Source organism: Aspergillus pseudodeflectus (genome assembly GCF_044049435.1).
Source record: "Aspergillus pseudodeflectus strain CBS 756.74 chromosome Unknown BJX68scaffold_32, whole genome shotgun sequence".
Classification (NCBI taxonomy): domain Eukaryota; kingdom Fungi; phylum Ascomycota; class Eurotiomycetes; order Eurotiales; family Aspergillaceae; genus Aspergillus; species Aspergillus pseudodeflectus.
In genome coordinates this window covers 131,387-157,994 of record NW_027263808.1, presented here as the reverse complement: position 1 = coordinate 157,994, position 26,608 = coordinate 131,387, and the positions used below count along the sequence as shown (strand labels likewise).

Genomic DNA, 26,608 nt, shown 5'->3' with positions numbered 1-26,608 from the left:
AAGTCCCTGGCGGACATCGCGCTGCCCAGTGCGCGGACCCTGCTGGAAGGTCTGGAGAGAGCTCCAACAAACTAGCCGCCAAAACACCCACCGCTTCCTCGATCACTCTTATCGCACTAATCATTGATAAATGAGACTCTGGATTGTTTTATGAGGCCCGGTGCCTCGTCAAATCTCTCCTCTCATCGCCCCTTACCTATTGTTTATCTCTCGCATCCCGACCGTAGCATGACATGCCTTATCTGTACAGATCGCAGACAGCCCACCACCTGAGCCCCTGATATTCAAAACTGCACCACGATGGTCGCACCGAGAAATGCGGCCTTCGCCGAAGAGAGCGCTGAGGTGGAGGTGTTATATGCCAACCTGGAGAAGCTCAAGCTCCTCACCAAGAAGATCCAAGGCTCCCTTGTACGCCTTGAAACCGGAGGAAACGTCGTGAAACATGCGATCGGCCCTATCTACAGCAACACGCAGTCTCTGCAAACCACGAATAGCAATATCGATAAGATCAATGAAGCTATAGATCGCCTCCGAAAGCCACTCGACGCGAAGAACCGTGAGGAAGGCATAATCCGGGCTGGGTGCGCGGCATCTCCCACGCTGACTTGTTTTCTTCTACTGACTTTTGACGTGATCAAACAGGCCACAGACCGAAGCTTTATCACAATATTTGGAGGCTATGAAACGCGTGGACAATGCATTGGTGGACCTGACCTCGACTAACCTGAAATCAAACCAAAAAGCAATTAGCGAATTCACATCTCTATTGGGCATTGGGAATACAAAACTACAAGACTTGCTGCGACTCAAACTGGGCCAGCATATCACTCCTATTGAGCCGTTACACTACTTGACAAAAGGTACCTTTCTTGCTCTCTTCTTTCGCAACTATTGCTTACCGTTTTCTTCAAAATAGATCTTTCATTCCCATCAATCCCCGACGAGAAGATAGCAGAGATAGGACCTATTTGTGCTGCTATTAGCTCTGCAGCTGTACATACTCCCCATCGCGGTGAAGGCGGTAGCCCTGCCCTCAAGATTTACGCCGATATTCGCGGACCATATATCACAACGAGTTCACAGAATCTTGCCATTGCATCGCTGAACACAATGAAACGGAGGGCTGCCGACGGTCCGTACAAGCAGGGCACAAATGGCATCGGAATCTACTCAAATGCGTTGGAAAACTTCATTTATGCGGAATACGAAGCCATCACGCAGATCTTCACTGGGGATCATAAGGGCTTGGCGTTGCAAATGACATGCCGTTCTGCGATGGGTGAATACTCAAAAACCCTTCGAGAGCTCAATCAATATATTCGAGCAAACCTCATGACAGATTGTTTTCTGGCGTTCGAGATCATAGAGATCGTGACAGCTATGTCCTACCGGGTTGACGCGAAGACAGGCGAGCTCAAGAGTCTGTTCATCGAAGCCCTGAGGCCTGTCAGGGAAACTGCCAAGTCATCCCTTTCAGAGCTGCTTGAAGAAACCAAGCGCAAGGCCGCCAGTATACCCATGCTTCCACCAGATGGCGGGTCCGTGCCTCTTGTCAATGAGGTCATGAGCTCGCTAATTACCTTGACTGGCTATTCCGGACCTCTCGCTTCTATCCTGACCTCCTTGGGAGACGGAAATTGGCGCTCGACGTCCAATACTTCATCAGCTACTCCTCTGGATGTTAGTCCCGACAGCTCAACGCTCTTGTCGCACTTCATTTTGGATATGATTGAAGCGCTTATGATCTCACTTGAGTCCCGAAGCCGGGCATTGCACCGGTCAAAGGCTGTGCAGGGTGTTTTCCTCTCAAATGTCTTCTGTATCGTCGACCGCTCAATCCGATCGAGCCCAGAGCTAGCGAAATACCTTGGGTCTGCAGACAGTATATCGAGGATTGATACTTTCCGCAAACGAGCTACCTCAACATATCTCGATGCCTGGAAGGAGACGTCGCACTACCTCCTTGATGTCCAATATACATCTCGGACCGGTGGTGGCCGCCCTCAATCCGGCGGCGTTGTCGATTCCAGCGCGATCGTCAAGTCTCTCTCCTCGCGTGATAAAGATGCTATCAAAGACAAATTCAAATCCTTCAATACGAGCTTTGACGAGTTGGTCGCACGCCACAAAGCTCTTTACATGGAGAGGGAAGTGCGCAGTGTGCTGGCTCGCGAGGTGCAAGCAGTACTCGAGCCACTGTATGCGCGATTCTGGGACAGGTACCACGAAGTTGATAAGGGCCGCGGCAAGTATGCCAAGTATGACAAGGGCAGTCTGGCTGCCCAGCTCTCGGCACTACAGTGATTGAACAAAGTCCATTTTGGGTATCTCGTCAAAGATGGCTGGCAGGTCCTTGTCGTCTGATGTGGAAGATTCCGGGAAATTCCTTGTATGTCTTACGATATGCTCCGGTATAAATAATACTATTGCGTTGAGCGCTGGACAACATGCCACCCGCAAGGTATACTCCGGCCCTGGCCGATCTCGGCGGTCCCTGTTGCATGGGGTGGAAAATTATTAGGATCATGTGATGATTGTCGCAGATCCGATAACGTGATTGCCGCTGATAAGGCTTCTCGACCCCGCTAAAAAATAGTCGTAGCAAAATTTCGTCTGGGGGCTGTCGACGCACATACTTCAGTTGGGCCTTGCTCTCCTTTTCTCACCAGAGACTCTCAATTCCTCGTACAGTGGTTCGACTGCTATTTGACACCATGTCTTCCAGCAATGACGTCTACCAGACCCCTCTGAACTCGCGGTATGCAAGTAAGTACATGACCTCCGAACCCTCACAATTGTCGTCTACGTAGTAGCTAACAACTCATTCTGACACTTAGGTGATGAGATGAAATATCTCTTCTCCCCGAGAAACCGATTCTCAACATGGAGACAATTATGGCTGTGGCTCGCAGAATCCGAGAAAGGTCTCTCCTTGTACCCCTCGCCAGCCCCACGTACAATGCAACTGACCGCCGTGTAGAGCTCGGCCTGGCCATCACCGACGAAGCTATTGAGCAGATGCGGAACCACACCACCATAAAAGACGAGGAATTTAAGGTCGCCGCTGAGGAGGAGAAGCGCCGGAGACACGATGTCATGGCCCATGTACACGCCTATGGTCAGGTTGCTCCTGCAGCTGCTGGAATCATCCACTGGGGTGCTACCTCGTGCTACTGCACGGACAATGCGGATCTTATCTTCCTGCGGGATGGCCTGAACATCCTTATTCCCAAGCTGGCGGTTGTCATTGACAAGCTGTCTGCTTTCGCCAACCAGTACAAGGATCTGCCCTGTCTCGGTTTCACCCACGGACAGCCAGCGCAGCTTGTCACGGTCGGAAAGCGGGCCTGCTTGTGGATTCAGGACTTGCTGATGGATCTGAGGAACCTCGAGAGGGCGCGTGATGATCTGCGCTTCCGTGGTGTCAAGGGCACAACTGGTACCCAGGCTTCTTTCCTGCAGATCTTCAACGGTGATCACGAGAAGGTTGAGAAGCTGGATGAGCTTGTTACCGAAAAGGCCGGATTCGACTCCGCCTTCATCATTTCCAGCCAGACATACTCTCGAAAGATCGATGTTGACGTAGCCAACGCCCTTGGCTCCTTCGGCTCCACCTGTGAGCGCATCGGTATCGATATCCGCCATTTGGCGATGCTCAAGGAGGTCGAAGAGCCTTTTGAGAAGGACCAGATTGGCAGCAGTGCAATGGTCGGTATCCGTGCGTGGCGCAAATCACTGCGATTCGAGCTAACGACGACATGCAGGCTTACAAGCGTAACCCGATGCGGTCCGAGCGTCTCTGCTCGCTGGGCAGGCACCTCCAGAACCTCCCCAAGGACGCCCTGGATACCTACTCCGCACAATGGTTTGAGCGTTCATTGGTGAGATGCCCTGTTGGACTTAATATGGCTGGAGTTAGCGTCTAACTATCGTTACAGGATGACAGTGCTATCCGCCGGATCAGTATCCCTGAGCTCTATCTCTGCGCGGACGCGTGTCTTATCCTCCTGAGTAAGTATCGCATAACGGCCCAGCCAGACTTGTAATTTTGGTTTACTTACACATGTGGATCAACTAGACAACGTCACCTCCGGTTTCGTGGTGTACCCTGAGGTCATCAAACGTCGTGTGAACGACGAGCTTCCATTTATGGCAACGTAAGTCTTGGCCCCTGCAGTCCCCCTCTCTCAATCAGCCCATGCTAACTCGTCCCCTAGTGAGAACGTACGCACTTCCCTAATATAACAAACCCGGCGTAGTCTCGGAACTAATGTATGAAATACAGGTTATTATGGCCTGCGTCAAGAAGGGTCTCTCCCGCCAAGACGCCCATGAGGAAATCCGTAAGCCTCCCTTTCGTCCCTCTCCTCCCTCGCTCTCCAAAATCTTAATTTAACACACCCGGCCATCCCAGGTGTCCTCTCCCACCAAGCCGCCGACAACGTCAAGAAGCTCGGTAAAGACAACGACCTCCTCGACCGCATCCGTCGCACCGAATTCTTCGCCCCTATCCTCGACCAGCTCGACGCCCTCCTCGACCCTAGCACCTTCGTCGGCCGTGCCCCTCAACAGGTTGAGAAGTTCACCTCCACGGAGGTCAAGAAGGCTCTTCAGCCCTACGAATCCCACCTCGCCAACGCCGAGACCTCCGCTCTCCACGTCTAGAGCGGGCAAGCGTTTCTCTAAAGCGCCGTTCCGCGCTGCCTTCAAGCTCCTCGCGGGACTGTCGTTCCCCATATAGATTTCTCCTCCAGATGGGCATTCTCTTCCACGCGACTCGGAATAGAACGCACCATAAAACTTCTATCAGCAGGGTAGATAGCAGATAGCTTCATTGTGGTTACACTAGGATGTAACCATCAAGAGCGGGTTATACATACATGTACATAATGATTTGATGGTACCTCCAATTGCTCTTCAACCTCTTCTCCTCGGAGCGTTCTCCACGCCAAAACGTAAATTTGCGCCTGTCACCTGCCACGTGTACTCGCCTGTCAGCTCAACGGCCTTGCTCAAGCTGAGGCGGGGTGACCCGACCCGACTCCAGACCCTCTCACTCAACCCCACTATGGGACAAGTCTAACGGCTGAAGAGCCTAACCAAGTCCTGCAAAGCCAAAAACTACGTTGCCTAACGTTCCCGCCCGAGATCGAGATCGGATAGATCATGCCACTGCTAGAAAGATAGATACCTGGCAGAAAGCAGGGACATCCGTTCTCGATCTCTCACTGCAGACAGGGTTGTCTTCCCTCTCCGGATCTTACTGTGTTGCACCCCTGGCGGGTACAGTATAGATCTCGGTGTAATATCAACGCTCGTTCCACTCTGTGCTCTGGGTTTTGGGCTTTGGTGTGTGAAGGAGGGGCTAGAAGGGAAAAAGTACCACTGAGGATATGCACGCCGTTACTAGACAGGAAAAGGGGAAACTATAAATCGATGATTGAGGATTGGTGATGGACATTGGTGAGAAGGACAATTCTAAAGGAAACCGACAACCGAGATTCGCGATAAAATAAGAAAAAAAGAGACAAAGAAGTCCAATTCATCATCCAATATTCGGTACCCAAAGTTGCATAGGGGAGAGAAACCTGAAAACAGTGAACACATTATTTATACCCAGCAACCCCAATTACCGTCATACTCGAAACCCTCGCTCGCACCACCAATTTTTGTTTTTGTTTGTCTACTACATCATTGCACGCCAACCGGACCACTGAGAGGCCCTTTCGGAAATTCTAAAGCGCAGAGAGCCAATTGATGATCTGTGTGGCCCCTATGAGTCAGTTGGACATACATGCAGGTATTCATGCAGTGTGACATGCAGAACAGAGAAACGTACCATCATCGCCTGCATAAGGGCGACCTTCTCGCCGTAGTGCAGCCCATCCCAGCTCTCTGCCTGCACCGTCGCATTGTACATGCCTAGAACGTCCATCCCTCTTCTTTGCGCGATCTGCGCTGTATCCTGCGTGTACTGCCAGCTGCTCGCGTGAACGTTTTCCCCTGGTGGGTTCTGGTGGCCGGGAGCTGTCGGACCGATCCAGAGGAACGGTGTGCTGCGTGCGCTGGTTTTGGCCAGTGTGAGCCATTCGTCTATGCTGTTTGTTGCGGTGGTCGTGGAGTAAGAAGTTGAGAGGGAGAGGCTTTGAATGACAGCAATTGGCTTCTTCTTTTCTGAAGAACGAGCGAGGAGGTTTTTGAACTTTTCATGGACATTGCTCGGCGCAGGTGAGCCAGATATGGATAGAAACATGTGTGGGGTGTCTGAAAGAGCTTATTAGCATCTGAAATTGCCGTCCCAGCAGAGACGAAAGCAGAAAAACTAACGGGTAGAACAGGTATAAGGGCTCTGGACTCCATCCCTGCCGTTTTGAGAGTATAGTTCCTCACTCGAGGAAATTCGTGCAGACGAACATGCTGGACTTGTAAATTGAGAATCACACCGACAACTCGCGTGCAAGGTACTGCTCATTTCCCAGTCCTTCACCGACCCTCGTTCTAGATCCTTCCGCAGAAGGATGTTGAACCCCGCGTAAGCGTCGGCAAGGGAGTCATCTCCGATAAAGGCCACGCCGTCGAACCGCTCCAGAATCTCACAGATCTCAGTGTTGGTGTACCAGTGATAGAAACAGCCTTCTAACAATCAGTAATCCAGCGTCAAATAGCTATTGTGCAGCGGGAAGTTCGCGGCTGGTGATCTCACTCGCCTTGGGAAGTGTATGGGGCGCCGAAGCCATGGCGGCCGCCGTTGCTCATGGAACTAAGCAACGACTCACGGGTCTGGCAGTACAGCTCGTCACTGGCGTGAGGAGGTAGATACAGCGCTTGAGAGGAAATGCCGCATTCACGGCCCAGGAACTGAGCTAACAGACTGTAAGCAGAATTCAATAAGTATCGTCCGCAATTCAGTGAGCAAATACCCAGACCAGAGCAAAAAGACTTACTCATCCCCAGCATGCGGTTTGACCGTGTGCTTTGAGGAGTATGAGAAGGGAAGATAGAAGATGTCCCGAATGAGCCAGACTATATACAACACGCCCAGCACCCAGAGCGATGCCATGAGCTTGTAGGTGGACGATCGCCAGGTGACACGGCGAGTCAACCGTCTCCCCCCAGGGCCTTCGATCGGACCGCGCCGTGGAGTGTAAGTATGATGGGGTTGCTGCATGCCAGAGAAAGGATAGGCCACGGCCTCGTTCATTGAAGATGAAGCCAACGATTCACTGTTGGAGGCACGGCGACGTGACATCTTCTGTTTTATACATCGGCTGGTCGAGCAGAAAGTACAGAGCAAGGCTCATTTGCGAGGGAAGGCGCTTGATCCTTGTCCTTAGGTTGCCTTTTTAGCGGCACGAAATGAGACGGCAGGAAAAAGAAAAGGGAGAGGCGAGAAGGCGACAAGAAAAGATATGGTTATTATTTGGAAAAAAAAGAAACAGGAAAAAGCGACTAGGGTTCAGCAGAGTAATCGATCCACCAAGCACAAAAAAAGACGGACCTCCAAGGGTTGAAGCCGATGGGTCGCAGTTGCAAAGCAGCGAAGAGGACAGCTCCGAAGAAGCAAAGAGGGGCGCGCGGCTTCTATCGTGCGTTCTGTTGTATTTCCCTTCTGGTCCTTTCGTACTTCTTGCGCTCGTCTTCCTCGACCTGTTCCTCCTCCGCTCTCTCTCTTCTCCATTCTCTTTTGATTCCATCACTTGCTCGGCTTTGTTTATCTTACGTTCTCTGCACTCCCCTGCCAGATTGATCACCCTATACTAGATCAAACGATCCTTCGCCACGCACACTCCATTTGCGCCCACTGGAGGCGCCGGAGCAGGACAGGGGCAACCTGATGAACCGGAGTCAGCTACAGGGGGTACTTTAGCCTCTTGACGGCACGAGGGCGAAAAGGGCAATCTCAAATCTGCGGATCCTTCCTGGATATCGGCAGTAGTAAGTCCAGCGCTCTGGCGAACCTACCATCAGGCGCGGCAAAATAATAAATTGGAGCGTCTTGCAAAAAGTACTAATGATGATGAAATGGCAGCGAAGAAAGTACAAAATGATTGACGTCGCTGCGTGCACGCTTGCATCATCAGAAGAATCTCGACTCGCTTATGCTGCATGGAGGACCTGACAACAATACATATTGATCCACATGGCTCGAATATATCTTCAGAATGACTTCATCCTGTTTATCGGGGCCAGCAATTCATGCCCATTGTCGCGAGCTGTCATTCCCAATTGCGATCACGGTGCCGCCTTGGGCAAAACGTAAACAGAGGGCCAACACCAAGGGAAGAAACCGCAGCGTGCGCTTCTTGTGGTCTAGACACACCGTTTCGGTGGAATGACAGCCAGTGAGATAAACTGCCGGCGGATTTGCAGTCACAGACTCCGCTGGTTGGCTGGGCCGAGAGATGTCAAACAATAAACGAGACCCCACTGCATCTCCGTCCTCGACTCTTCGCACAAGGCTTCGGGCGGAACAGGTGGAAAATTAACAAACGGTTTGCGACGGCGTCCCCTGGGCTGCCCCTCAATCCTGAGTCCTTTGAAGCACCTCAACCAGAACGGAAATCGAGTTAAATTGTGGGTTACCGGATGCGATTCTAGTATCCTTCAAGTTCCGCGAGAGGTTCTCCTTCCCTCCCTCCACCTTTGCGCTTAGCCTCTTTCTCTCGGCTTTTCTGCCGTAAGAACTAAGAAACTCAGGGAGGACGATCGTGATGACGGAAGACAGCAAAGCACAGGCGATGCGAGGGATCTAAGAGACATGGTTGGGTACCGTCATATACCCTGGTTTTACGCCGCGGTCTTGCTCCTCCAGATTTAGGAGTAGACCGTCATCGCTTCCTTCCAGAGCTGTTTCCTGCGCATCTCATTCCCGGAGTAGGACCAATTCCTCGGGACCTGATTGGCTGTTTCTTTAAGCTCATCATGACATTGAAGTCTGAATCATCAATGTTATTACTCCTAAGTTCTGCGAATAACCTTACGATCGCCATGTCGACAAGAATTTATACTATTATATCGAAAGCTGGAGCCATCAATCAAAAAATTCGAAAGAGGTGAACCATGCACGGGGAGATCGTTCTTCAAAAACAGGGGTTTTAAGGAAACATGGAACGGCCAGGGTTGGGAACGCTGACATAGACATTCGAGAAGTGTGGGCATCAATTAACCTCTACCAGGGTCTAGGTGAGCTTGGTTTCGAAGACATGCACGAAATATTCTCGATACATTGTGACGGCTTGAAAGGGTTTGCTCATCACCTGACGAGTAACTACATGTTGCTTTTTCAGGAGTTGCGCTTGTCTGGGGATCGGAGACACTGGCGAAATCAACCCATTCTCGGGCGAAGGGGAAATCCGGAGAAACGTTCACATTCATCGGCAATTCGAACGATCAAGAGCAAAGGCCCTGGACCGCCCGAAAGGTGGGGGTTTACTCGCCTGTCCCCAAGCCGCGGGTCTGAGATCCTCGGAACAAGAGAACACAGGATCAATTCCCCAATTGAACTGCCTGGAATGGCTCGATGCTATCTGCCAGTGCATATAAATGAGTAATAGTTAGATGTAAGCGACAACAAGCTGAAGAATGATTGACCAAGAGTCTTGTCCGTGGATCGTCTGATTTTCTGCATTATTGACTTTGGTCCTCGGCCAAGCACGGGATCCCCCCACACGTGACCACCCCCGGCTTAACTCTCCGCAAGACCAAAAACAGTCATTGCTCTCCATCCGCCGAAACTCACTACTCACAACTTTGAACTTTGTCTGATCTCTGCAAGGACTGACTTTTCCATCTGCGAAGCCGAATTCGGATCTGTTCTTCTGCTCATATTGGGCGCTTTTTGTGGACTCTTAATCTATCTCCGACTATTCTCTAGCTCTAGCTCCTCTAGTTCGGGCAACCTCGGCAGTGGTCTTGAGCTCTCCGACCTGACCATTCCACGTCCGTCATAACTGCCCGCGTGCTCTTCTTCACCCCGGATTTTCATTCCCAAGTCATCCTATTCTTTTGACGTCCCTCGTCTTTCACAGTCTCAACTTAACTGAAACATTTGGAGAGTGACGGCCGTCCGGCCTGAATCGCTCTCAGCATGTGGAAGCCGTCGGAGCGCCTGATGGAGACCATCAGGCATTACGCCAGCTTTCCGGCGACTGGTGTCTCGCTCCGACAAATGGTTCAATTCGGAGATAGACCGTCAACTGGTAAGTGTCCTGTCTCTTCTGCAGGGTGTATCTGCTGTTCCGCTCCGGTCGCGATGTCTGACATCACGCCCGCTTTAAACAGGAACCTTGTTTCGCGCCTCACAATTTTTATCAGAAGAACTGCCTATTCGCCTCGCTCATCGCGTCCAGGATCTTGGAGAACTTCCTGACGGGCTTAGTGAAATGCCCTCGATCAAGAAGGTCCAGGACTGGTACGCGCAGTCCTTCGAAGTATGACTCACACCAACCGACTCTATGTGACGAAACACTGATAAAGTTTTCAGGAAATCATTACCCTTCCCCGACCGAGCCTCACCCAAGAAGTAAAGGCGCGCCTTTTGCGCCAGAACAGAGCGCATAACGGACATTCTAAAATTCTCTCCGAAACTACACAGAATCCAAGCATCCGTGAGGGGCAGTACCGCTCTTCCCCCACCTCTATAAACGGCAACGGCAACGGCAAGGCAGCTGCGGCTGCAGCGCGAAGATACTTTGTCCCATCAGATGACCAGGGAAATTGGCCTCCGGAATTGAATGACTACAATGAACGTTTCGCAAAGACCCTGCAACACATCAAACGGCGACACGACAGTGTTGTGACTACAGTGGCTCAAGGAATTCTCGAATGGAAACGCAAGCGCCAGCGGCTACAAATCGACTCGACCATACAATCATTTCTTGATCGCTTCTACATGTCCCGCATAGGTATACGAATGTTAATCGGCCAACACATCGCTCTAACGGAACAAACGCACGTACGGCACCCCAATTATGTCGGGATTATATGTACCAAAACGAATGTGCGGGAGGTGGCACTCGAGGCTATCGACAACGCTCGTTTTGTCTGTGAGGATTACTATGGTCTCTTTGAAGCTCCTAAGGTGCAGCTTGTCTGTAAAGAAGATTTGAACTTCATGTACGTTCCGGGTCATCTGTCACACATGCTCTTTGAGACTCTGAAGAACTCTCTGCGTGCTGTGGTGGAGACCCACGGTGCAGAAAAGGAGGCATTCCCTATCACCAAGGTCATCATCGCGGAAGGTAAAGAGGACATCACGATCAAAGTCTCGGATGAGGGCGGTGGTATTCCACGTTCCTCCATTCCTCTTGTCTGGACCTATATGTACACGACTGTTGAGCAAACTCCCAACCTGGATCCCGACTTTGACAAGAGCGACTTCAAAGCACCTATGGCAGGGTTTGGATACGGTTTGCCCATCAGTCGTCTATATGCTCGGTATTTCGGGGGTGACCTCAAGTTGATCAGTATGGAAGGGTGAGTTTCTCAAACGACGATGCAAATTACAAGCTAACTCGAATAGATACGGAACGGACGTCTACCTCCATCTGAACCGCTTATCGTCGAGTTCAGAGCCCCTCCAATGACAATTACCAGTCATGAGGGATGGTCGCGTTCGGTTTTCTACTTCCCATAGACTTCACCCCTTTTATTCAGAACCCGATCCCGCGCCAACCCAAGGATTGACGCCGATGAACATACAAGCCATACGCGCACGGATGCGCACCAGAGAAGTCTCTGAGCGTAAGCAGGTCGGAGATGCAGAGAGCCTGCTCAACGCCCGGAAATAGACATTGTCCACGCTTTCTTACAGGCTGAAGCAGCCTCTCGCACCTTCGACTCTGTCCACTCTCACAACATTACATGAAATTAAACCATTCAAGTCGTGATGCAAGAAAAGGACATGAAAGTGCTTAATATTTGCATTCCGCGTCGCAGCATCGCAGCATCGCACCATTCAGCCATGACCGGGCCACTCGCCGACAGATGGCCGGCCAATCTGGGACTAGACGATAAAACGAGTCTGTTTGTGCAAGCCACACGTTGTACTTTGGAAACCCTTGGGAAGCCATCACAGGTTGGAGTCCGTGATGTAGGGATCGCATTGTATACCTAGTAGAGCTTCATCTCTACCTCCCGCCTTTTCTTCCTTGATATCCTCAAACTCCTTTATTCTTTATATTTTGTGTACCATAGCTTCACGTGTTTGGCTTTTTTTTTTGCTCTTGCTCTGAAACGGCCGAAGATGTACAAGACCTAAAACGGGATATGATTGGCAATTTGAGTTCGAATTCACCTTGCTCCATAAATGCGCAGTTCCACGTAGACTCCAAAACAGATCGTAAAGTCGTTACCCCCGCATAATCATAACTCATCAATGACCAACTCAACCGGTTTACCAAAGTCAACCAAGCTATCAAAGGGGCATCATGGTAACCCCATAATCCTGCCTCTCTGCCCCACTCCACCTCCTCCGCCTTTCCCTCGTCTGGCCCTGATGCCCCGAATGCCTCCCAGACGAGACCCTCCCCTTCCCCCTCGTTCTCTCCGGCGTGCCCGCCCCTTTCCCTCTAACTTTCCCCAACGCCCCCGGAGACGAAACCGCTGACCCTGAGCCACCACCGCCGCCATCATTTTCGCGATACCACCCCGAATCATCCGTCTCGCAAACATCCACTATCCCCCTCGAGACAGCCACTACGCTATCGATACTTGAACTAGACGTAGTTTGGTGTGCTGAAGATGACGACGCTCGCGCAAACAGCGTACTGCTCATCGGTATCAAAACTTGGTCCGCGCGCAACGCCGCAGCGGTATCTGGGTCGTCGGGGGAGAGGAGTTTCGTGAGGAAGCGGCGGCGGGTTTGTGGGAGGGTCTGGGTGTCCGTCTGTTAGATTTTCTCTCCAAACTCTCTCTCGTTTTATAAATGTGCCTTGTAGACAGCGAATAGAATTGAGGGAAGGAGAGGCGTACCTCCTGCGCTGCAAGCGCCTGAATCGTAAGCAGCTCGCGATCCATAAGTACACAGAGCGCGGCATGTCGCTCCTCTCGGAGACGGCTGCGGAGTTTCATCTCTTGTTCGTGGGAGAGCGGGGGCGGGTATGTTAGCGATGAGGGGCCGGGGACGTGGGAGAGGTGGCTATGACTGCGGCTATGATTCTGGCTGGGAGCGTGTGGATGGAGAGGTGGTCTTCCTATGACCGTTTTATCGACTGTCAGCTCGGTGTTTCGTGTATATGTTCTAGACTTGTCCCGGCCGACAAGCGGAGCGGGGGCGAGAGGAGGGAGATGGGTAGGCGAGAAAGAGGAAATGCTAAAATGGACGTACTGGCGAAGCCGGTTAACCCAATATGTGACGGTTGTTGTCCATTCCCACCAGCGGTAAACTCAATCGGCATCTGCTGGACATCCTCGTCGTCATCCTCGTCTGATTCGGAGTCGATCACGATCGTGTTTTGCGGTTGCCCCTGCGGCGGCGGTTGATTGTAGCGCCATGGGCTGGGGTTGAACATTGTCGGTGGTGTTGCGGAACACCCGGGAGGAACTTGAAAGTAGAGAGAGCGGGTGTGGCTGTTGTTAAGGTTATGCAAGAAATAATTGAGTGTAGAGTTGGCTACCTGAGCGCTAGAGGAGGGATGTTTCGGGATTGTGAGATGTCGATCAAATGTGATATCGCGACTTGAAGGGGCCTTAGGCAGCTCTCCGCATTTTCGGGCGGAAGTACTGAGTCAGCCAGTGCTTACCCCGCTTCCGCGCGAGCTATAACGCCCCAAGATTTTGCCGGACGATGTACAGCGACCGTCTTGACTAACCTTCAGTAGTTTTGTATGGGTGCATTCGGCCATCCGCTCTGGAGCCTAAGACTCTATTTTCACTATGCTCTGTCTATGCAAAAGCCCCATTTAACATGCAGAATCTGCGATGCAACAGATGCTCTCCTCCAAGCATACTCTTGGACATGCGACACCAAATTATCCTCATGAACAGAGCGTTTTCCGAGAATTTGTTGAAGCTAGAATCGGCTCAATAAAAAAAACAGGAAGAATTCCTTGGTTAACCTATTAAGATGAGGTCTATTGACGTAGTTACTCCGAGTGCGACAAAAGCCTTGGGTACTCGGCTATACCTTGCCCCCTCACCCCTAAAGTATAAGTAGACCTATGTATATCCGAGGTCACGATGAGGAGTCGCTAGTAAGTCAGGAAAACACCATCAGCATGTTAAGTGACAAAGGGAAACGGCCTGTTCGAGTTGCCAATTGTTCTGGGTATCATGGTACATCTTTCTTCTCTCTTGATGTATTGATGATGATTAACGAGAGAAGGCGACCCTGCATATGAGATGCACCGCCAGGCAACGCTTGGAGATGTCGACTTTATCACTGGAGACTATCTCGCGGGTAAGTGGTTACACCCCTTGAGTGATGTTGCTAATGGTGTTTAGAGGTCAACCTGGCCAACAACGCCGGAGCCTGGCGAGCCGGGAAGCACCCTGGCTACGAAGAGACAGCATGGGAGGGCATTCAGCAGACTATCGATGTCATTGCGGAGAAGGGTATCAAGGTCCTCATCAACGGAGGCGCCCTAGACCCAGAGGCCCTCGCTTTGAAGGTCCAAGGACTAGTTCGTCCCTCCATTTATACCAACCTAGGCATGTACCGTGTTAACGAGAAAAGGTCCAAGAAAAGAACCTCTCCCTCCGCATTGCCTACCTCTCCGGCGACGACCTGTACCCCCGTTTTGGCCCTAACATGCCTACAACAAAAGACCAACTCACTCACTTCGACTCCGCCAACCCCTCTGCCGCCCCAACATCCCTAACATACGCCTTTCTTCGCGGAACCCCAGATGGCAACCCAATCCCCATGGTCTCCGCACACGCCTACCTCGGCGCACGGGGAATCGTTCACGGCCTTCGCGCGGGAGCAGACATCATCATCTGCGGACGCGTTGCGGACGCCAGCCCTGCCATCGCAGCAGCTTGGTACTGGCACGACTGGGACGAGGCGGACTATGATAGACTCGCCGGGGCGCTTGTTGCGGGACACTTGATTGAGTGCTCGGCGTATGTCACCGGTGGAAACTTCTCGGGGTTTGATCGATATGATATTGAGGACTTGGTAGAGCCCGGGTTTCCGATTGCGGAGATTGACAGCGATGGGACATGCGTCGTTACCAAGCATCCGGGGACGAAGGGAATGGTTACGACGGACACGGTGCGGTGTCAGTTTTTGTATGAGCTGCAGGGGACGGTATACCTGAATAGTGATGTCAATGCGTATATTGGAGGGGTGGTTGTTGAAGATGTGGGCAAGGATCGGTACGTCATTTTCTTCGTTTACTCGCCGATAGATTGTTAGATCTTCCTCTGCACTTCCATCGCAGCTAACAAGCAATCGATCGCAGGGTCCGCGTCTCCGGTATCAAAGGCTCCCCACCACCCCCAACAACCAAACTCGCCGTCTTCTACACAGGCGGCTACGAGGCCGAGATTCTCCTTAATGCAACCGGGTACGGCACGACACAGAAGTGGGATCTCGTCGAGAAGCAGATCCGTCATTTCTTGCCCAAGCCTGCGCTTGAACAGCTGGAGACCCTTGAATTTCAGCGGTACCTTTCCCTATCCACTCGCCTCTCCAGGAGATCTTTTTTAATCATATATGATGGGGGCGCCTAGAATTGGAACGCCGGCCCCGGATTCAAGAAACCAAACAGCGAGCACAACATACCTCCGCATCTTTATCGCCTCGCAGAATCCGCAGGCAGTTGCGGCGGTTGGGTTGACGTTGAGGAGTATCGCGTTGAAGCACTTCTCTGGTCCGCTAGCCCTTTCCTCTCTTCTCACCATGTCCCTTCATCGCCTTATACTCAATAATACATCATTAATACATTTGCAGGCTTCCACAGCACCCTCGACACACGTACCGCGGTCCCCCGCCCCTTCCTCGCTTACTACCCAGCCATAATTCCTCAATCCTCTTTACAAGAAACCATAACCCTCCTCAACACCAACGGCTCAAGTACGGTCCTCGAAACAGGCCATCCTCCCCGCTACTCCGCGCTCGAGAAACGAGAAAGCTACGACCCTTGCCCATCCAAATACGCCTCCCAACCACAACCACTCGAAGAAACGCAACCCATCCGCCTCGGCGATATAATCCTCGCCCGCTCCGGCGACAAAGGCGGAAACCTCAACGTCGGCTTCTTCATCCCGGACATCGAACTCGTCTACCATGTAAAGGACAAAGACGCGGCGTACCAGTGGCTACGCGGCTACCTGAGTATCTCGCGCATGAAGGCTCTTCTTGGCGATGACTGGAGGGAAGATGAGTACTTTATAGAGCGTGTGGAGTTTCCACACATTCGCGCGGTGCATTTCGTCGTTTATGGGATCCTTGGAAGGGGGGTTAGTAGTTCGTCGAGGCTGGATGGTTTTGGAAAGGGGGTTGCGGATTGGCTTAGAGATCGGGTTGTGCATATTCCTGTGGGGCTCTATGGGGCTACTTGAGGAGTCTTGATCTTTTGACCTCAGCATAGTGTGAGTGTATAGTTATTATGACTTTATATAACAAACAATGTTGACGAATATATACATAATACATGACCTTCAAAAGTCGAAGTGTAGAACGTGCATAGCTGACTATTCACCAAGTAACGGAAGACAATTGAGCATACTCTGGAACGTATCCTCCACCCGCGTCCCTGGTCCAGGCACCTGTTTGGCATGGCTACCATCCCAACTATCACTCCGGAATCCATCCGAATACCCAGGTCCACCCTCCCCACCAATCTCAGATCCAGACCCAGATCCCTCCGCCGACGGCGTATCAGTCTCAACTTCGCCCTTCCTTTCATTCCCCACAAAATCCAACTCGGCTTCCCCAAAATACACCCATAGGAAGTCGTCCATTGAGCCCTTGTACACCAAGCTCTCATCCGCGGCATCACGCTTCGAGTCCTCCGTCGAATCCGAGGAGACGGTTCCATGCGGTGATGCTGCGGAAGCAGTATGAGCAGAGACACGAGGCGGGGCAGGAGCGAGAGCGCGGTGCTTCGAGACCGACATAGAAGGAAAAGAGAATGGAGACAATGACAAGGAGTCGGAGTCGGGAGGGAGCGGTGTACGAACGCTGGGCGGCGGATAAATGAAGCCCTCGCCCGGTGCGGCACGGAGCGAGAAGAATTCGTCTACGTAGCGAAGTAGTCGGAGGTATTCTGTTAAGCGGAGCTGAAAAAGGCTGGGGAGGTGGTTCGGTGTGGTGGTGGTGTATTGGTAGCCGGTGTTCTTTGTGAGCTGGGTATCTGATGCTGTGGCAGAAGGGACGAGACTTGTACTTGATGAAGGTAAGGCGGAAGAGTTGTTTTGGGAATGACAGAGTTCCATCGCTTGCCACGACACAGCTAGGATCAGGGTCATATAGTACTGGCTGCGGAAACAGCGGAACACCTCGACGAAGAAGACAAGCATGACCTCGTGGAGCTGCTTGTCTTCTTCTGTGGTGGATAGTTGGGATTGAATGCTTAGCAGTATTTGCGGAAACAGGGTGTATGCGACGCTGTATCAGCAGTTAGCATACGTAATGAATTAGGCTCTGAAATGAGAAGCGTACGCGCTTATAGGGAGTTTGTCTGCGACACCGTTGAGGATGAGCTGTTTGACGTTGTCGGCCGTTGAGCGGATTGCCATGGCAAGTTCGGCGCGGCAGGACTCGATCCGTGGAAGGTCGGTTTCGTCGCTCAGATAGGTGTTGTGCCCGATGAGGAGGCAGATGCGGTTGCAGAGGGCGATGCGGGCGGATCTGGCTTGTCAGATGCAAATCGTTCAATGACTTAGAGAGAAGTACTTACTGGTAATATATCGCGCAGAGATTCGTATACAACGTCAACGATGGATGGATATAATACTCCTTTCCATCCGGATTGGCTACCCAGCTAAACTCCCACTCCAGAAGGGCGAACTTTGTTTCCTCAAGCCGGTCCAGCTGCGCGCGGCGCTCCGCTAGGGAATATGGCAGACTGTGCGTCGTTGGGTAGACCAGCAAAATGGATTCCGTCACAGCGACAACAAGGTGGCAGAGACTGGCGAGCACACGACACAGGGCAACTTTGGTCTCGGGGTTGTACACCTCTGACTGCAGGCATTCTTCTTGGAGGTCTTCGAACGAGAGACCCGGTTGATTCAAGTCGAACTCATCAGGTGTGATTTGGATAGGTCGGCGCATGCCCAGTGAGATTATGCGGTCTCGAATCATGCAGCACCACCACAGACGCTTGAGGTCCAAAGTTTTCTTGCAAGGTTGAAGGTGGTGGTATAGATGGGCCCGTTCCTTCTTTGCGTGACGGATTGCCGTGCGCAGCCATCGAGAATTGTTAGAACGCTCGGCGTCGGTGCTGTAGTATGTAAGCAGGAGGGAGGCTTGAGCGACGACGAATCGGTCTTTCTCGACGCCGAGCTCGTAGAGGCGCTGCAAGGTTAGTTCAGTGTTTATGACGGGGGTGTGTGAGGAAGGGTACCTTGGCTCGTCGGTAGAGGTCGTCTCGCGCGGATTGAAGAGAATCGTATCCACATTCTTTGGCTGCTTCGAGAGGAACAAACTATGACTATCAGCAAAGTCCAAAGTAGGAGACGCGGAGCCGAGAAGGAATACCGAGCTTGTAGCAAAAAGCATTGCCTGAAAAAGCAGAGTCGAGATCTTGCCCGCGCTTCCATCCGGACACCGATACTTTCTCCAAAATAGCGCCTCATCAACCACTGGTAGACACGGGTGCACGTATAAGAAGTAGTGCTTTGTAAAGACATCCAAGACCTCCTGGATAGGCACCCGCAGAGCCCCCTGAGACCTCACAAACGTGACTCTTCCCGAGTTACGGTGTATATCGCTATTTGATGGGGTCGAATACGTTCTCTCGCGGTCCTTCGCAATTGCCCTCATTATCTGCTTCTCTTTATCTCTCTTCCCCGAGTGCAGAGTACACGACCTTCCGTCCAGGCGGCAGTTTGTGCAGGGAAAGCCGGTGATGGAGCCATCGCATCGGACTTTGCGAGAGTGGCAGCGGGTGCAGGCGCGAGCGGCTCGTTTGGAGCGGGCGAGATTGGGTATAACTTTCAAGTCTTGTGAGGACATGCTGGCAAGTTGACGATGGAGGTCGTGAGGAAGAGAGGTGAAAGGGAAGAGCAGCCGGGGCGAGGCAATTGCGGGGAAACAAGCTAGCAAGCTTGCGTCTGGGGACTCCACACACACAGCCCACACCAAGCCCACTTCCATTATTAAGTTTCTCTGAAACTTTCTTTGTTCGTCGGATTGAGTTGAGCTGAGCTCCAATCAGTTCCAGGGATCCAAGCATTGACCGAGCTCACCAACTCGATCGCACCGCATGTTTCATCCACTGTGCATACTTGACCACTTCCCAGCCCACTCCTTCTCTCGAAGACTCGAACAACCGCGCACGATGACGATGGAGGCAGAGCATGGGCCCACCGATCCGAGCTCACCGTCCCACATCTTTGCCCAAAAATGCATCAATAATTCCAACGGCACTTGCATTACCAAATTGTGCCCGGAACCGGCATTCCGTTCGCCCGGGCCACGTGTGGGAGAGATCTCGATCGTGGGAGAGCGTCCAGTGAGAGGGAAGGGAATAGCGAAGGATTCAAGACGATAAGGTATAAAGCCTTCTTAAAAAGTCTGGACTGCCTCGTCATTAGCGAGCTCCGAGGTAATCGCCCCTCCTTATCCGACTGCTTCTGGCTGGGCAATTGGCCTGCTGATTGTTTCGGGTTGCAAGGATCATGCGGGGCTCGGACCATCTGCTAAGTCCGTCGCTCCAAGTCCGACCAGGGGAAGGATGATTCCAATATGTCTTCATACTATATTCATTCGAAGAATGTTCGCTTGGGTTTCTAATCTATGACATATCAGGTGGGAAAAGGTTCCAAACTTTATGGCGCAGATGGAACAGGGCAAATGGAACCCAATCTCTGTTCCACGAACCGGCCATTTTCATCTTCCGTTTTTTCAATCACCCGGCAATTTCTTCTCCTATCCCAAGCAGGAGCAAGATGTTTGCTGGCTCCTTCGCAGCTACCTCAAATAAGAATGATTGAGGTTGTACGAAGCGAAATGCAACTGATGCAGATGTGGCGATTTGTTTCGCATGCAGCTTTTTGCGCTTGCAGGGTGGACTCGAGAAGCTTCTCGTTACCATCATGGTGAGACTTCCATTAAACCCCGTGCTAACTCGTGGCTCGCTAGTAGGCTTGTCTCCTTTCTGGCATTCGCAATGAGAGATTCTTGCGCATCTCGTTGGCTACCCTGGACTCTCCGAAAGATATAGCAAACGGTGGCTCGTTTACCAAACATCTGTGCAAATCAACCAACGGACACGTCAGTGTTGGGTGAGAAGCAGCGGTGACCACAAAAGATCATGCATTTGTAAAAGCAATATGTTACCAGCTCGTGTCAGAACTTAGAAGCCGGTTCCCAACAAGATAACCCGAGTCAAATGGTCCACCGATCGGCGACCTAGAAGTCTAGATTAGATAGTCTCAGGCACTGGGAATTAAGCAAACCGGGAGGAATCCTTTTCCGGCTGGCTCATCAATCAGGATTCCCCAATCTAGTGCGTAGGTTTTGATCAACTCGGAGATCTTCTCACCGAGTGGAAAGAAAAAGAAGAAGAAGAAGAAGCAAAGTACCCTAGTACAGTAAGTACCTAGGCAAGAGGATAAAAAAGAAAGTAGCGAGTCCAAAGCAAAGCAAATACACGACTTCGATATCTCAATTGGCGCAGATGCCCCTCTCTCTCCAACACATCCTCGGCTGGCTTACCTAGGTAAACACCAAGCTCCCCTCACCATCAGGGCGATCTGTATCCACTCAAGCTCGGTCAGCGCGCTTGCTCAAGCGGGGTCGGTCGAAAGGGGACTATATCATCGCGATACTTTTGCAACCACAGATACCTTCAACAATTGCTTTTCACGAAACTCGCTGCCTCAGAATATACGCCAGAAGTCGCCAGCGGGCAGCAGCCAGCATGACGATCTACACCTCCACGCTCGCGCCCTTCAGCGACATCACCAATCTCTCAATCCCACAGTTTATGACGCGATACAACCCCGATGGCGTCTCCGCAGACAAAGTCGTCCACATGGACACATTCTCCAACGAACACTTGACCTACGGATCCCTGCGAGAGAAAGCGAGTCGTGCGGCGTGGGGATTGAAGAATCAACTGGGTGTTAGGCCGGGGGATGCGGTGCTTGCTATTGTTACAAATTCGGTGCGCCTCGCTACTATCAAGGATTGCATGGTGTATTCCTGGCTTACCAATTGATTGGGAAGAACGACTTTGTGCTCTTAGCGCATGCGACTTGGTGGGCTGGGGGTGTGTTTGCGTACGCCATCTAAACTCCTTCTCCGTACAAGATTATAGCTAACAAGGGATCTGCAGCCCGCTTAACACCTCCTCTACGCAGAAAGACATTGAACATGTCCTGAAGCTCGTCAAACCAACCCACATTGCGATAATCGCCTCGAAACTCACCGAGGTCCAGAACGCTACAGCAGCCCTAGGCATAACACCAAAGCTCTTCACCGTGCTCAGCAAGGTCGCAGGTATTCCACAGGTATCTTCTATATTGGCGCCATCTTATACAGAGTGCGGAAACTAAACCCCCCAGTTTCCTACCGACATCGCCGGCACAGATCCCAAGAGCCAAACCCTACCCCCATTCGACCTGAACGGAAAATCCGCGCAAGAAACTCCAAGCACGATATGCTTCTCCTCGGGTACAACAGGCAACATGAAGGGCGTACTAATGTCGCACTATAACCTTGTCAACAACCTCATGCAAATGCGCGCTTCGTTGCCCTCGAGGTTAGTTTCGGGCATACGCGAGGTTTGGTTCACACCGTGTAAGCAACCCGTATTCTCGTACAAGTTACCCTGTCGATAACCTTTCTAAGACCTTCTCCGTATGAGTTTATATTGACTATATACAACAGACTGCCACATCTACGGCCTCTCCGCCGTCGTCTTCGGAGGCATGTGGACAGGCGCAACATTCCTTGGCCTCCCATCCTTCGATCTCGAGACCTTCTGTCGCAAATCGAGCGAGCTCCAGGCAACGGATATGCATCTTGTCCCACCTGTGGCGCTGCTACTTACAACGTCAGGTATTGCATTGAAGTACGACGTACCCTCAGTGGAGAGGATCGTTATTGCCGCCGCGCCATTGAAGGTACTCCTCCACCATTGTTCACATCGCCGAAACTAAGTAGTTCTGTGAAGTGATGGATGTGTGCTTATGGCTAGTAGGAAGCGCTGCAGCGCGAGTTGAAAAAGAGGTTTCCGAGGGCGAGTATTTGTCAAGGTAAGCACATATTTTCCCTGGGTTGCGTTTGCAGCGCAGTGTATAAATACTAAGTATTACCGCCAGGCTACGGCCTAACCGAATGCTCCCCGGGCGTAACGCATGAGCTTGACGACACGACGTCGAGCTGCGGAACAGTAGGAAAGCTTGTTGCCGGAACGTACGTCTCGCTCCCTTCGTACCGACCTACACATGTCCACCCACTAACCAGATAAACAGCGAAGCCCGCCTCGTCGACCCCACGACCGGCGGCGACGTCGAACCAGGACAAGAGGGCGAGCTGTGGGTTCGTGGGCCGCAGATTATGATGTATGTTCCACTTCAAAGACAGACGTAGTCAGGGCACCGCTGATTCTCTCCTGTGCAGGGGCTACATCAACGACCCCGAAGCAACAGCTGCAACATTCTCAGAGGGATGGCTGCGCACAGGCGATATCATGCGGATGGACGAGGACCAGAATTTCTGGGTTACGGATCGGTTGAAGGAGGTGAGTTATCTTGTCGCATTAGTATTCCTTCGGTTTTTTTTTTTTTTTTTTTTTTTTTTTTGGAGCATACTTTGAAGGATCGAGAAAGTATAGCTAAACTATTCTCTTCTATTTTCCACGCAGATGATCAAGTATAAAGGGTAAGCGACCTACCTCACGCTCACAATCATAACAAGCGCCACCTCAACACTACAAAAGACCCATCTAACAACCAGCCTAGCTTCCAAATCGCCCCCTCGGAACTTGAAGACCTCCTCCTCCGCCACCCACACGTAATCGACGCCGCAATCTGCGCGATTTACGACGACAGCCAAGCAACCGAAGTCCCACTCGCATACGTCTCGCTTACGCCCGACAAGGCTGGTTTACCGCAGACCGAGGTCCAGAGTGTGCTTGAGGAGATCAGAAAGTGGGCGGATGGACAACTTGCGGGGTATAAGCGGTTGAGAGGGGGTGTGTTTCACCTGCAGACGCTGCCGAAGACGCCGACGGGGAAGATTCTTAGAAGACTTTTGCCGGCGAAGGTAAAAGAGGGGAGGGGCGGACGGCTTTAGGGCTTTGTGGCTGTGTGGGGGTGGAGTTGAGAACGAGAACGGATTGCGAGACGGTAGGGTATGTATGGAGAGTTGGAGACGAAGCGATCAGGTCTCAGAGTAATTTATTTATTAGACATCATCCCCACTAAATCGAACAGATCTACCTGCCAATACCAATGGCTTCACTGTAGCTATATGTGCCGGTGACAAAAAAATAGAAAGCAGTAGAATGAAAATAAGCCAACATATAATGAAAATAAGCCAGCATCAGAAGCATACAGTCGAGTCACCGCCAGCTCGACCGGAAAGAAAGTACAAAACACGACGACCTAAACTCCAGAGTAGATGCCGCTAAACGACTCGTAAATCCAGCAGACCGCCGCTGTCAGGCTAGATATCATATCACCAGAAGCAAAAATGTGTATTATAAATGGCAGGCAGTGTAGATTGATCAACATCCATGCATCAGTGTGTTGGTCGGCCAGTCATACCCCGCGTCGGACCTGTACATAGTCAAACAATAGTTAGCAGAGGCACGTCACAACAAAATATAGGTAGAGGAAGTGAGAGGATATCCATACCAAGTCGTCTTATTAATATTCCGATAGGCATTCGGATGCTTCGCAATATACTCCGTCGTCTCATACCCGGGCGGGTCACACGTAACACTTACCTCGTCGGGATCCTGATAGATGCGAATATAATCGAACCGCATAAACGCCGGCATATGCTTCTCGATCCCCGGCTGAATGGGCGCAAAGTTCCATGCCATGCCCAGATTCATGACGATGGCGAGGGGCTCAACGGGGATAACGCGCTGTCCAACGTTGCCGTTTGGTCCGATTGCGCGGCCGTCGAGCGTCCATGTTTTTTCGGGGCCCACGAACCAGGTTACCTGGCCGTCTGCGCCGGGTGTGTACTCGAAGGCGTAGGTTTGGTATTCGTGTCCGTTGTACCAGTCGTTGTTGAGGTTTGTCACGCTGGACATGGCTTGTTGGTAGGGGCCGCCACGGTAGGTGTTTATCTGGGTGACGTTTCGGTCGTAGACGGCGGTGAAGTCTGAGACGTTACTTTGGGTTCAGTCATATAGGGTATAGCGGAGGTACCTACCGTAGTCTGGCATGTACCAGATATCAAACGGAGCCATCTGCAGACTCTGCGAGACCGACCCTACAATTGTCGTCTCATCGCCAGTCAACGGCGAAACACTCGCCTCAATCACATCAATCTCCGGCGCACTGCGTGACTTGCCTGGGCTCGGATGGTCCGAGCCAGGACAAGTACACGCCGGCAACCGCATCCCAGGAAGCCAGTTCAGTCCATCCGTGGAGCTTTGGTTCGGCGTGATACCCGCATCACACTCGTCGGAGTAGCTATAGGGCCACATGCCTTCTGTGCTCGCGGCGTATCCGGGTCGGCCTAGGTTGCCCATTGCCCAGAAGCCCGGCCAGAATCCGGAGATCTCGCCGTCGCCTGGGAGGGATATGCTGGCTTCGAGACGCCCGCCGCTGAAGCAGAGCTTGTTCCAGCTTTGGACCATCCCGGATCGGTACTTTAGTTCGTGGTTTGGGAAGGAGTCGAAGCGGATTTCTAGGACGCCGTCTCTTGTTGTTACCGCGTCGGGGTCGTACCACTGTCGAGTTGCTGGGTTAGTCAAACTTCTGGTGTGGATTGCGATTGAGTTGCACTAACCTCGAGATCCTGGGTGACGCCGTACCAGATATCCACGGCTTGATAGTAAGGGTCATCTCCGTCGTAGAACGTCCGACCAGGTTTCGTAAACTCGTCAGAGAACTGTCAATGTCAGTAAAGCTCTATCTCTAAACTCCGTATACCTACAACAAGCTTCCACTCCTTCCCATCCGCCGACTTCTTCGTATGTTCCGACGCCGGCGTATCCGGATCTATTAGCCCTGTGCGGATATTCGATAATAAAGATCGATCTCCAACATCAAGACACAGCGTATCCCCCTCCTCACAGCGCGGGCGCGGCTTCTCGAGCCCTTTCATAGCAGTCCTACACCAGTCAGAAGTCAGCTTTCGCAATCGCAAACGCAGGCAGAGAAGCTCTCGAAAGACCTACGCGATAGGATACCCAATGAACAGCGCCAAGAACCCTATAGTAAGAAAAATCAAGCCACCGACATTGATCACACCGCGCCGATTCCAGATATCGCATTCGCGCTCCCGATCGCTGGGGTCCGGGTTGTGCAGGTAGTCGTCCTTTTCGACGTCCTCCGGGAACAGCAGTAGCCCGTCCGTCGGCATGATGTTGTACTTCTCCGTGACGGTCTGCGTGTTCATGTCGTTCTCCTCGCTCTCGGCGTGCGAGGGCGCGTGGGACTGGGTGTACGAGTACCCTCTCGTCTCATAGCTACCGGCCTCGGAGCTCCAGCTTGTTCGGCGCGAGGAGAGGATGGATAGATTCGGTGAGCCGAGGTCCTCTCTCGAGCGATGGCGCTGCGGCCGCGGGGGTATCAGGAATTCTGTCGAGCCATGTTGGTTGAAAGATGCGTATACGGTTTGTAGGGTTCCGGTGGACTGGGAGTCAAGGATTCGCGGTGTCATTGGTGTTAGGGGGCGTCCGCTGGGTTCTGGTAGGATAGGGCTGACAGTGCTAGCGTCGTCATCTTCGAGGACATCGTGTGTTCCGGAGTTGAGGCGGATGTGAGGAGTCCCGCGAAGAGGTTGTTCGGGGGATGGTTCGGACATGGTCTAGTTTGTGTTTGTATGTTTTGAGTGATGTGTTTTGTTCGATTCGGCCGTGATCTAGATATGAAGCGACTGCTGTCTTCTGCGATATCAATTCCGCCTCTTTCAAAGCAGCCGCACTTCCATTTGTGTCTCACTCTGCCGTTTCGTTAGATATAGGGCCTGCACTTGCTTTCGAGAGGCAGTTCCTTCGATTCGAACGCAAGTAGATACCGAAGCGGTGCGGCGCGGATGACAGCGATAATGAATGGACAGGCAAGTGGAAAACACTGCCTCTGAGAGTCAACACTGAGAGACACAGAAGATATGAGCAAAAGGTAATGTGCTGTTTTGATCGTGAATGCTCCTCTGGCGATGAAAGAATGGCGGACCGGGATCCGAACACGGTTCCAAGGAAGAGCAAGGAAAGGGGTAGACGAGGAGCAAAACAACGCAGCAAAGAGGGACAAGAATGAGAAAGCTCGGATACTCGAGAGGTGAAGGTGAGGAAGCAAAGGA

General features: G+C 51.9%; 9 protein-coding genes across 9 annotated transcripts; 5 read left to right on the top strand and 4 right to left on the bottom strand.

Annotated features, from left to right (window-relative positions):
• Positions 1–76: 76 nt before the first annotated feature.
• BJX68DRAFT_123817 (EXO70 family protein) lies at positions 77–2,445 on the top strand. Its single transcript, XM_071036167.1, has 3 exons — positions 77–584; positions 646–863; positions 920–2,445. The coding sequence occupies exons 1-3, from the start codon at positions 301–303 to the stop codon at positions 2,305–2,307; spliced, it is 1,890 nt and encodes a 629-aa protein (XP_070897213.1). The 5' UTR covers positions 77–300; the 3' UTR covers positions 2,308–2,445.
• Positions 2,446–2,717: 272 nt separating this feature from the next.
• On the top strand, positions 2,718–4,668 carry ade13 (adenylosuccinase ADE13; the record flags this gene model as incomplete). The annotated part of the gene is made up of 9 exons (XM_071046137.1): positions 2,718–2,769; positions 2,841–2,927; positions 2,984–3,711; positions 3,768–3,884; positions 3,942–4,014; positions 4,082–4,160; positions 4,221–4,227; positions 4,289–4,346; positions 4,418–4,668. 9 exons carry the CDS (start codon positions 2,718–2,720, stop codon positions 4,666–4,668), a joined length of 1,452 nt encoding a protein of 483 aa, XP_070897212.1.
• Positions 4,669–5,226: 558 nt separating this feature from the next.
• Positions 5,227–7,598, bottom strand: BJX68DRAFT_240717 (uncharacterized protein). Its single transcript, XM_071040723.1, has 4 exons — positions 6,948–7,598; positions 6,711–6,874; positions 6,331–6,636; positions 5,227–6,267 (listed from the first exon to the last, which is right to left on the bottom strand). The coding sequence occupies exons 1-4, from the start codon at positions 7,250–7,252 to the stop codon at positions 5,777–5,779; spliced, it is 1,266 nt and encodes a 421-aa protein (XP_070897211.1). The 5' UTR covers positions 7,253–7,598; the 3' UTR covers positions 5,227–5,776.
• Positions 7,599–10,090: 2,492 nt separating this feature from the next.
• On the top strand, positions 10,091–11,739 carry BJX68DRAFT_277071 (PDK/BCKDK family protein kinase; the record flags this gene model as incomplete). Its single annotated transcript, XM_071048262.1, has 4 exons — positions 10,091–10,202; positions 10,285–10,433; positions 10,487–11,478; positions 11,525–11,739. The coding sequence occupies 4 exons, from the start codon at positions 10,091–10,093 to the stop codon at positions 11,586–11,588; spliced, it is 1,317 nt and encodes a 438-aa protein (XP_070897210.1). The 3' UTR covers positions 11,589–11,739.
• Positions 11,740–12,268: 529 nt separating this feature from the next.
• BJX68DRAFT_123977 (uncharacterized protein) lies at positions 12,269–13,330 on the bottom strand. Its single transcript, XM_071036168.1, has 2 exons — positions 12,976–13,330; positions 12,269–12,877 (listed from the first exon to the last, which is right to left on the bottom strand). Exons 1-2 carry the CDS (start codon positions 13,072–13,074, stop codon positions 12,419–12,421), a joined length of 558 nt encoding a protein of 185 aa, XP_070897209.1. The 5' UTR covers positions 13,075–13,330; the 3' UTR covers positions 12,269–12,418.
• An 889-nt stretch (positions 13,331–14,219) lies between these two features.
• Positions 14,220–16,509, top strand: BJX68DRAFT_256407 (acyclic terpene utilization AtuA family protein; the record flags this gene model as incomplete). Its single annotated transcript, XM_071043184.1, has 7 exons — positions 14,220–14,277; positions 14,327–14,401; positions 14,446–14,624; positions 14,678–15,321; positions 15,408–15,611; positions 15,679–15,818; positions 15,899–16,509. The coding sequence occupies 7 exons, from the start codon at positions 14,220–14,222 to the stop codon at positions 16,507–16,509; spliced, it is 1,911 nt and encodes a 636-aa protein (XP_070897208.1).
• A 93-nt stretch (positions 16,510–16,602) lies between these two features.
• Positions 16,603–18,968, bottom strand: BJX68DRAFT_240699 (fungal specific transcription factor domain-containing protein). The gene is made up of 5 exons (XM_071040722.1): positions 18,650–18,968; positions 18,516–18,596; positions 17,850–18,466; positions 17,612–17,800; positions 16,603–17,557 (listed from the first exon to the last, which is right to left on the bottom strand). The coding sequence occupies exons 1-5, from the start codon at positions 18,932–18,934 to the stop codon at positions 16,642–16,644; spliced, it is 2,088 nt and encodes a 695-aa protein (XP_070897207.1). The 5' UTR covers positions 18,935–18,968; the 3' UTR covers positions 16,603–16,641.
• Positions 18,969–21,035: 2,067 nt separating this feature from the next.
• Positions 21,036–23,416, top strand: BJX68DRAFT_277067 (uncharacterized protein; the record flags this gene model as incomplete). The annotated part of the gene is made up of 11 exons (XM_071048261.1): positions 21,036–21,281; positions 21,344–21,396; positions 21,453–21,627; positions 21,682–21,916; positions 22,007–22,242; positions 22,320–22,374; positions 22,441–22,534; positions 22,594–22,683; positions 22,742–22,862; positions 22,986–23,002; positions 23,083–23,416. The coding sequence occupies 11 exons, from the start codon at positions 21,036–21,038 to the stop codon at positions 23,414–23,416; spliced, it is 1,656 nt and encodes a 551-aa protein (XP_070897206.1).
• Positions 23,417–23,849: 433 nt separating this feature from the next.
• Positions 23,850–26,110, bottom strand: BJX68DRAFT_268599 (SKN1/KRE6 family beta-glucan synthesis-associated protein; the record flags this gene model as incomplete). The annotated part of the gene is made up of 6 exons (XM_071046136.1): positions 23,850–23,901; positions 23,980–24,457; positions 24,509–25,031; positions 25,091–25,192; positions 25,238–25,415; positions 25,482–26,110. 6 exons carry the CDS (start codon positions 26,108–26,110, stop codon positions 23,850–23,852), a joined length of 1,962 nt encoding a protein of 653 aa, XP_070897205.1.
• Between the last annotated feature and the right edge of the window lie 498 nt (positions 26,111–26,608).

Excerpts from the sequence above, each read along its gene's own strand:
- BJX68DRAFT_123817 (XM_071036167.1), top strand. The coding sequence starts at position 301 with ATGGTCGCACCGAGAAATGCGGCCTTCGCCGAAGAGAGCGCTGAGGTG. Across the intron at positions 585-645 it reads GAAGGCATAATCCGGGCTGG|GCCACAGACCGAAGCTTTAT; the intron begins GTGCGCGGCATC and ends GTGATCAAACAG. Across the intron at positions 864-919 it reads GTTACACTACTTGACAAAAG|ATCTTTCATTCCCATCAATC; the intron begins GTACCTTTCTTG and ends TCTTCAAAATAG.
- BJX68DRAFT_240717 (XM_071040723.1), bottom strand. The coding sequence starts at position 7,252 with ATGTCACGTCGCCGTGCCTCCAACAGTGAATCGTTGGCTTCATCTTCA. Across the intron at positions 6,875-6,947 it reads AAACCGCATGCTGGGGATGA|TCTGTTAGCTCAGTTCCTGG; the intron begins GTAAGTCTTTTT and ends TTCTGCTTACAG. Across the intron at positions 6,268-6,330 it reads CCCTTATACCTGTTCTACCC|ACACCCCACACATGTTTCTA; the intron begins GTTAGTTTTTCT and ends AAGCTCTTTCAG.
- BJX68DRAFT_123977 (XM_071036168.1), bottom strand. The coding sequence starts at position 13,074 with ATGAAACTCCGCAGCCGTCTCCGAGAGGAGCGACATGCCGCGCTCTGT. Across the intron at positions 12,878-12,975 it reads AGGCGCTTGCAGCGCAGGAG|ACCCTCCCACAAACCCGCCG; the intron begins GTACGCCTCTCC and ends ACGGACACCCAG.
- BJX68DRAFT_240699 (XM_071040722.1), bottom strand. The coding sequence starts at position 18,934 with ATGAGGGCAATTGCGAAGGACCGCGAGAGAACGTATTCGACCCCATCA. Across the intron at positions 18,597-18,649 it reads TGCTTTTTGCTACAAGCTCG|TTTGTTCCTCTCGAAGCAGC; the intron begins GTATTCCTTCTC and ends TGATAGTCATAG. Across the intron at positions 17,801-17,849 it reads CTCTGCGCGATATATTACCA|ATCCGCCCGCATCGCCCTCT; the intron begins GTAAGTACTTCT and ends CTGACAAGCCAG.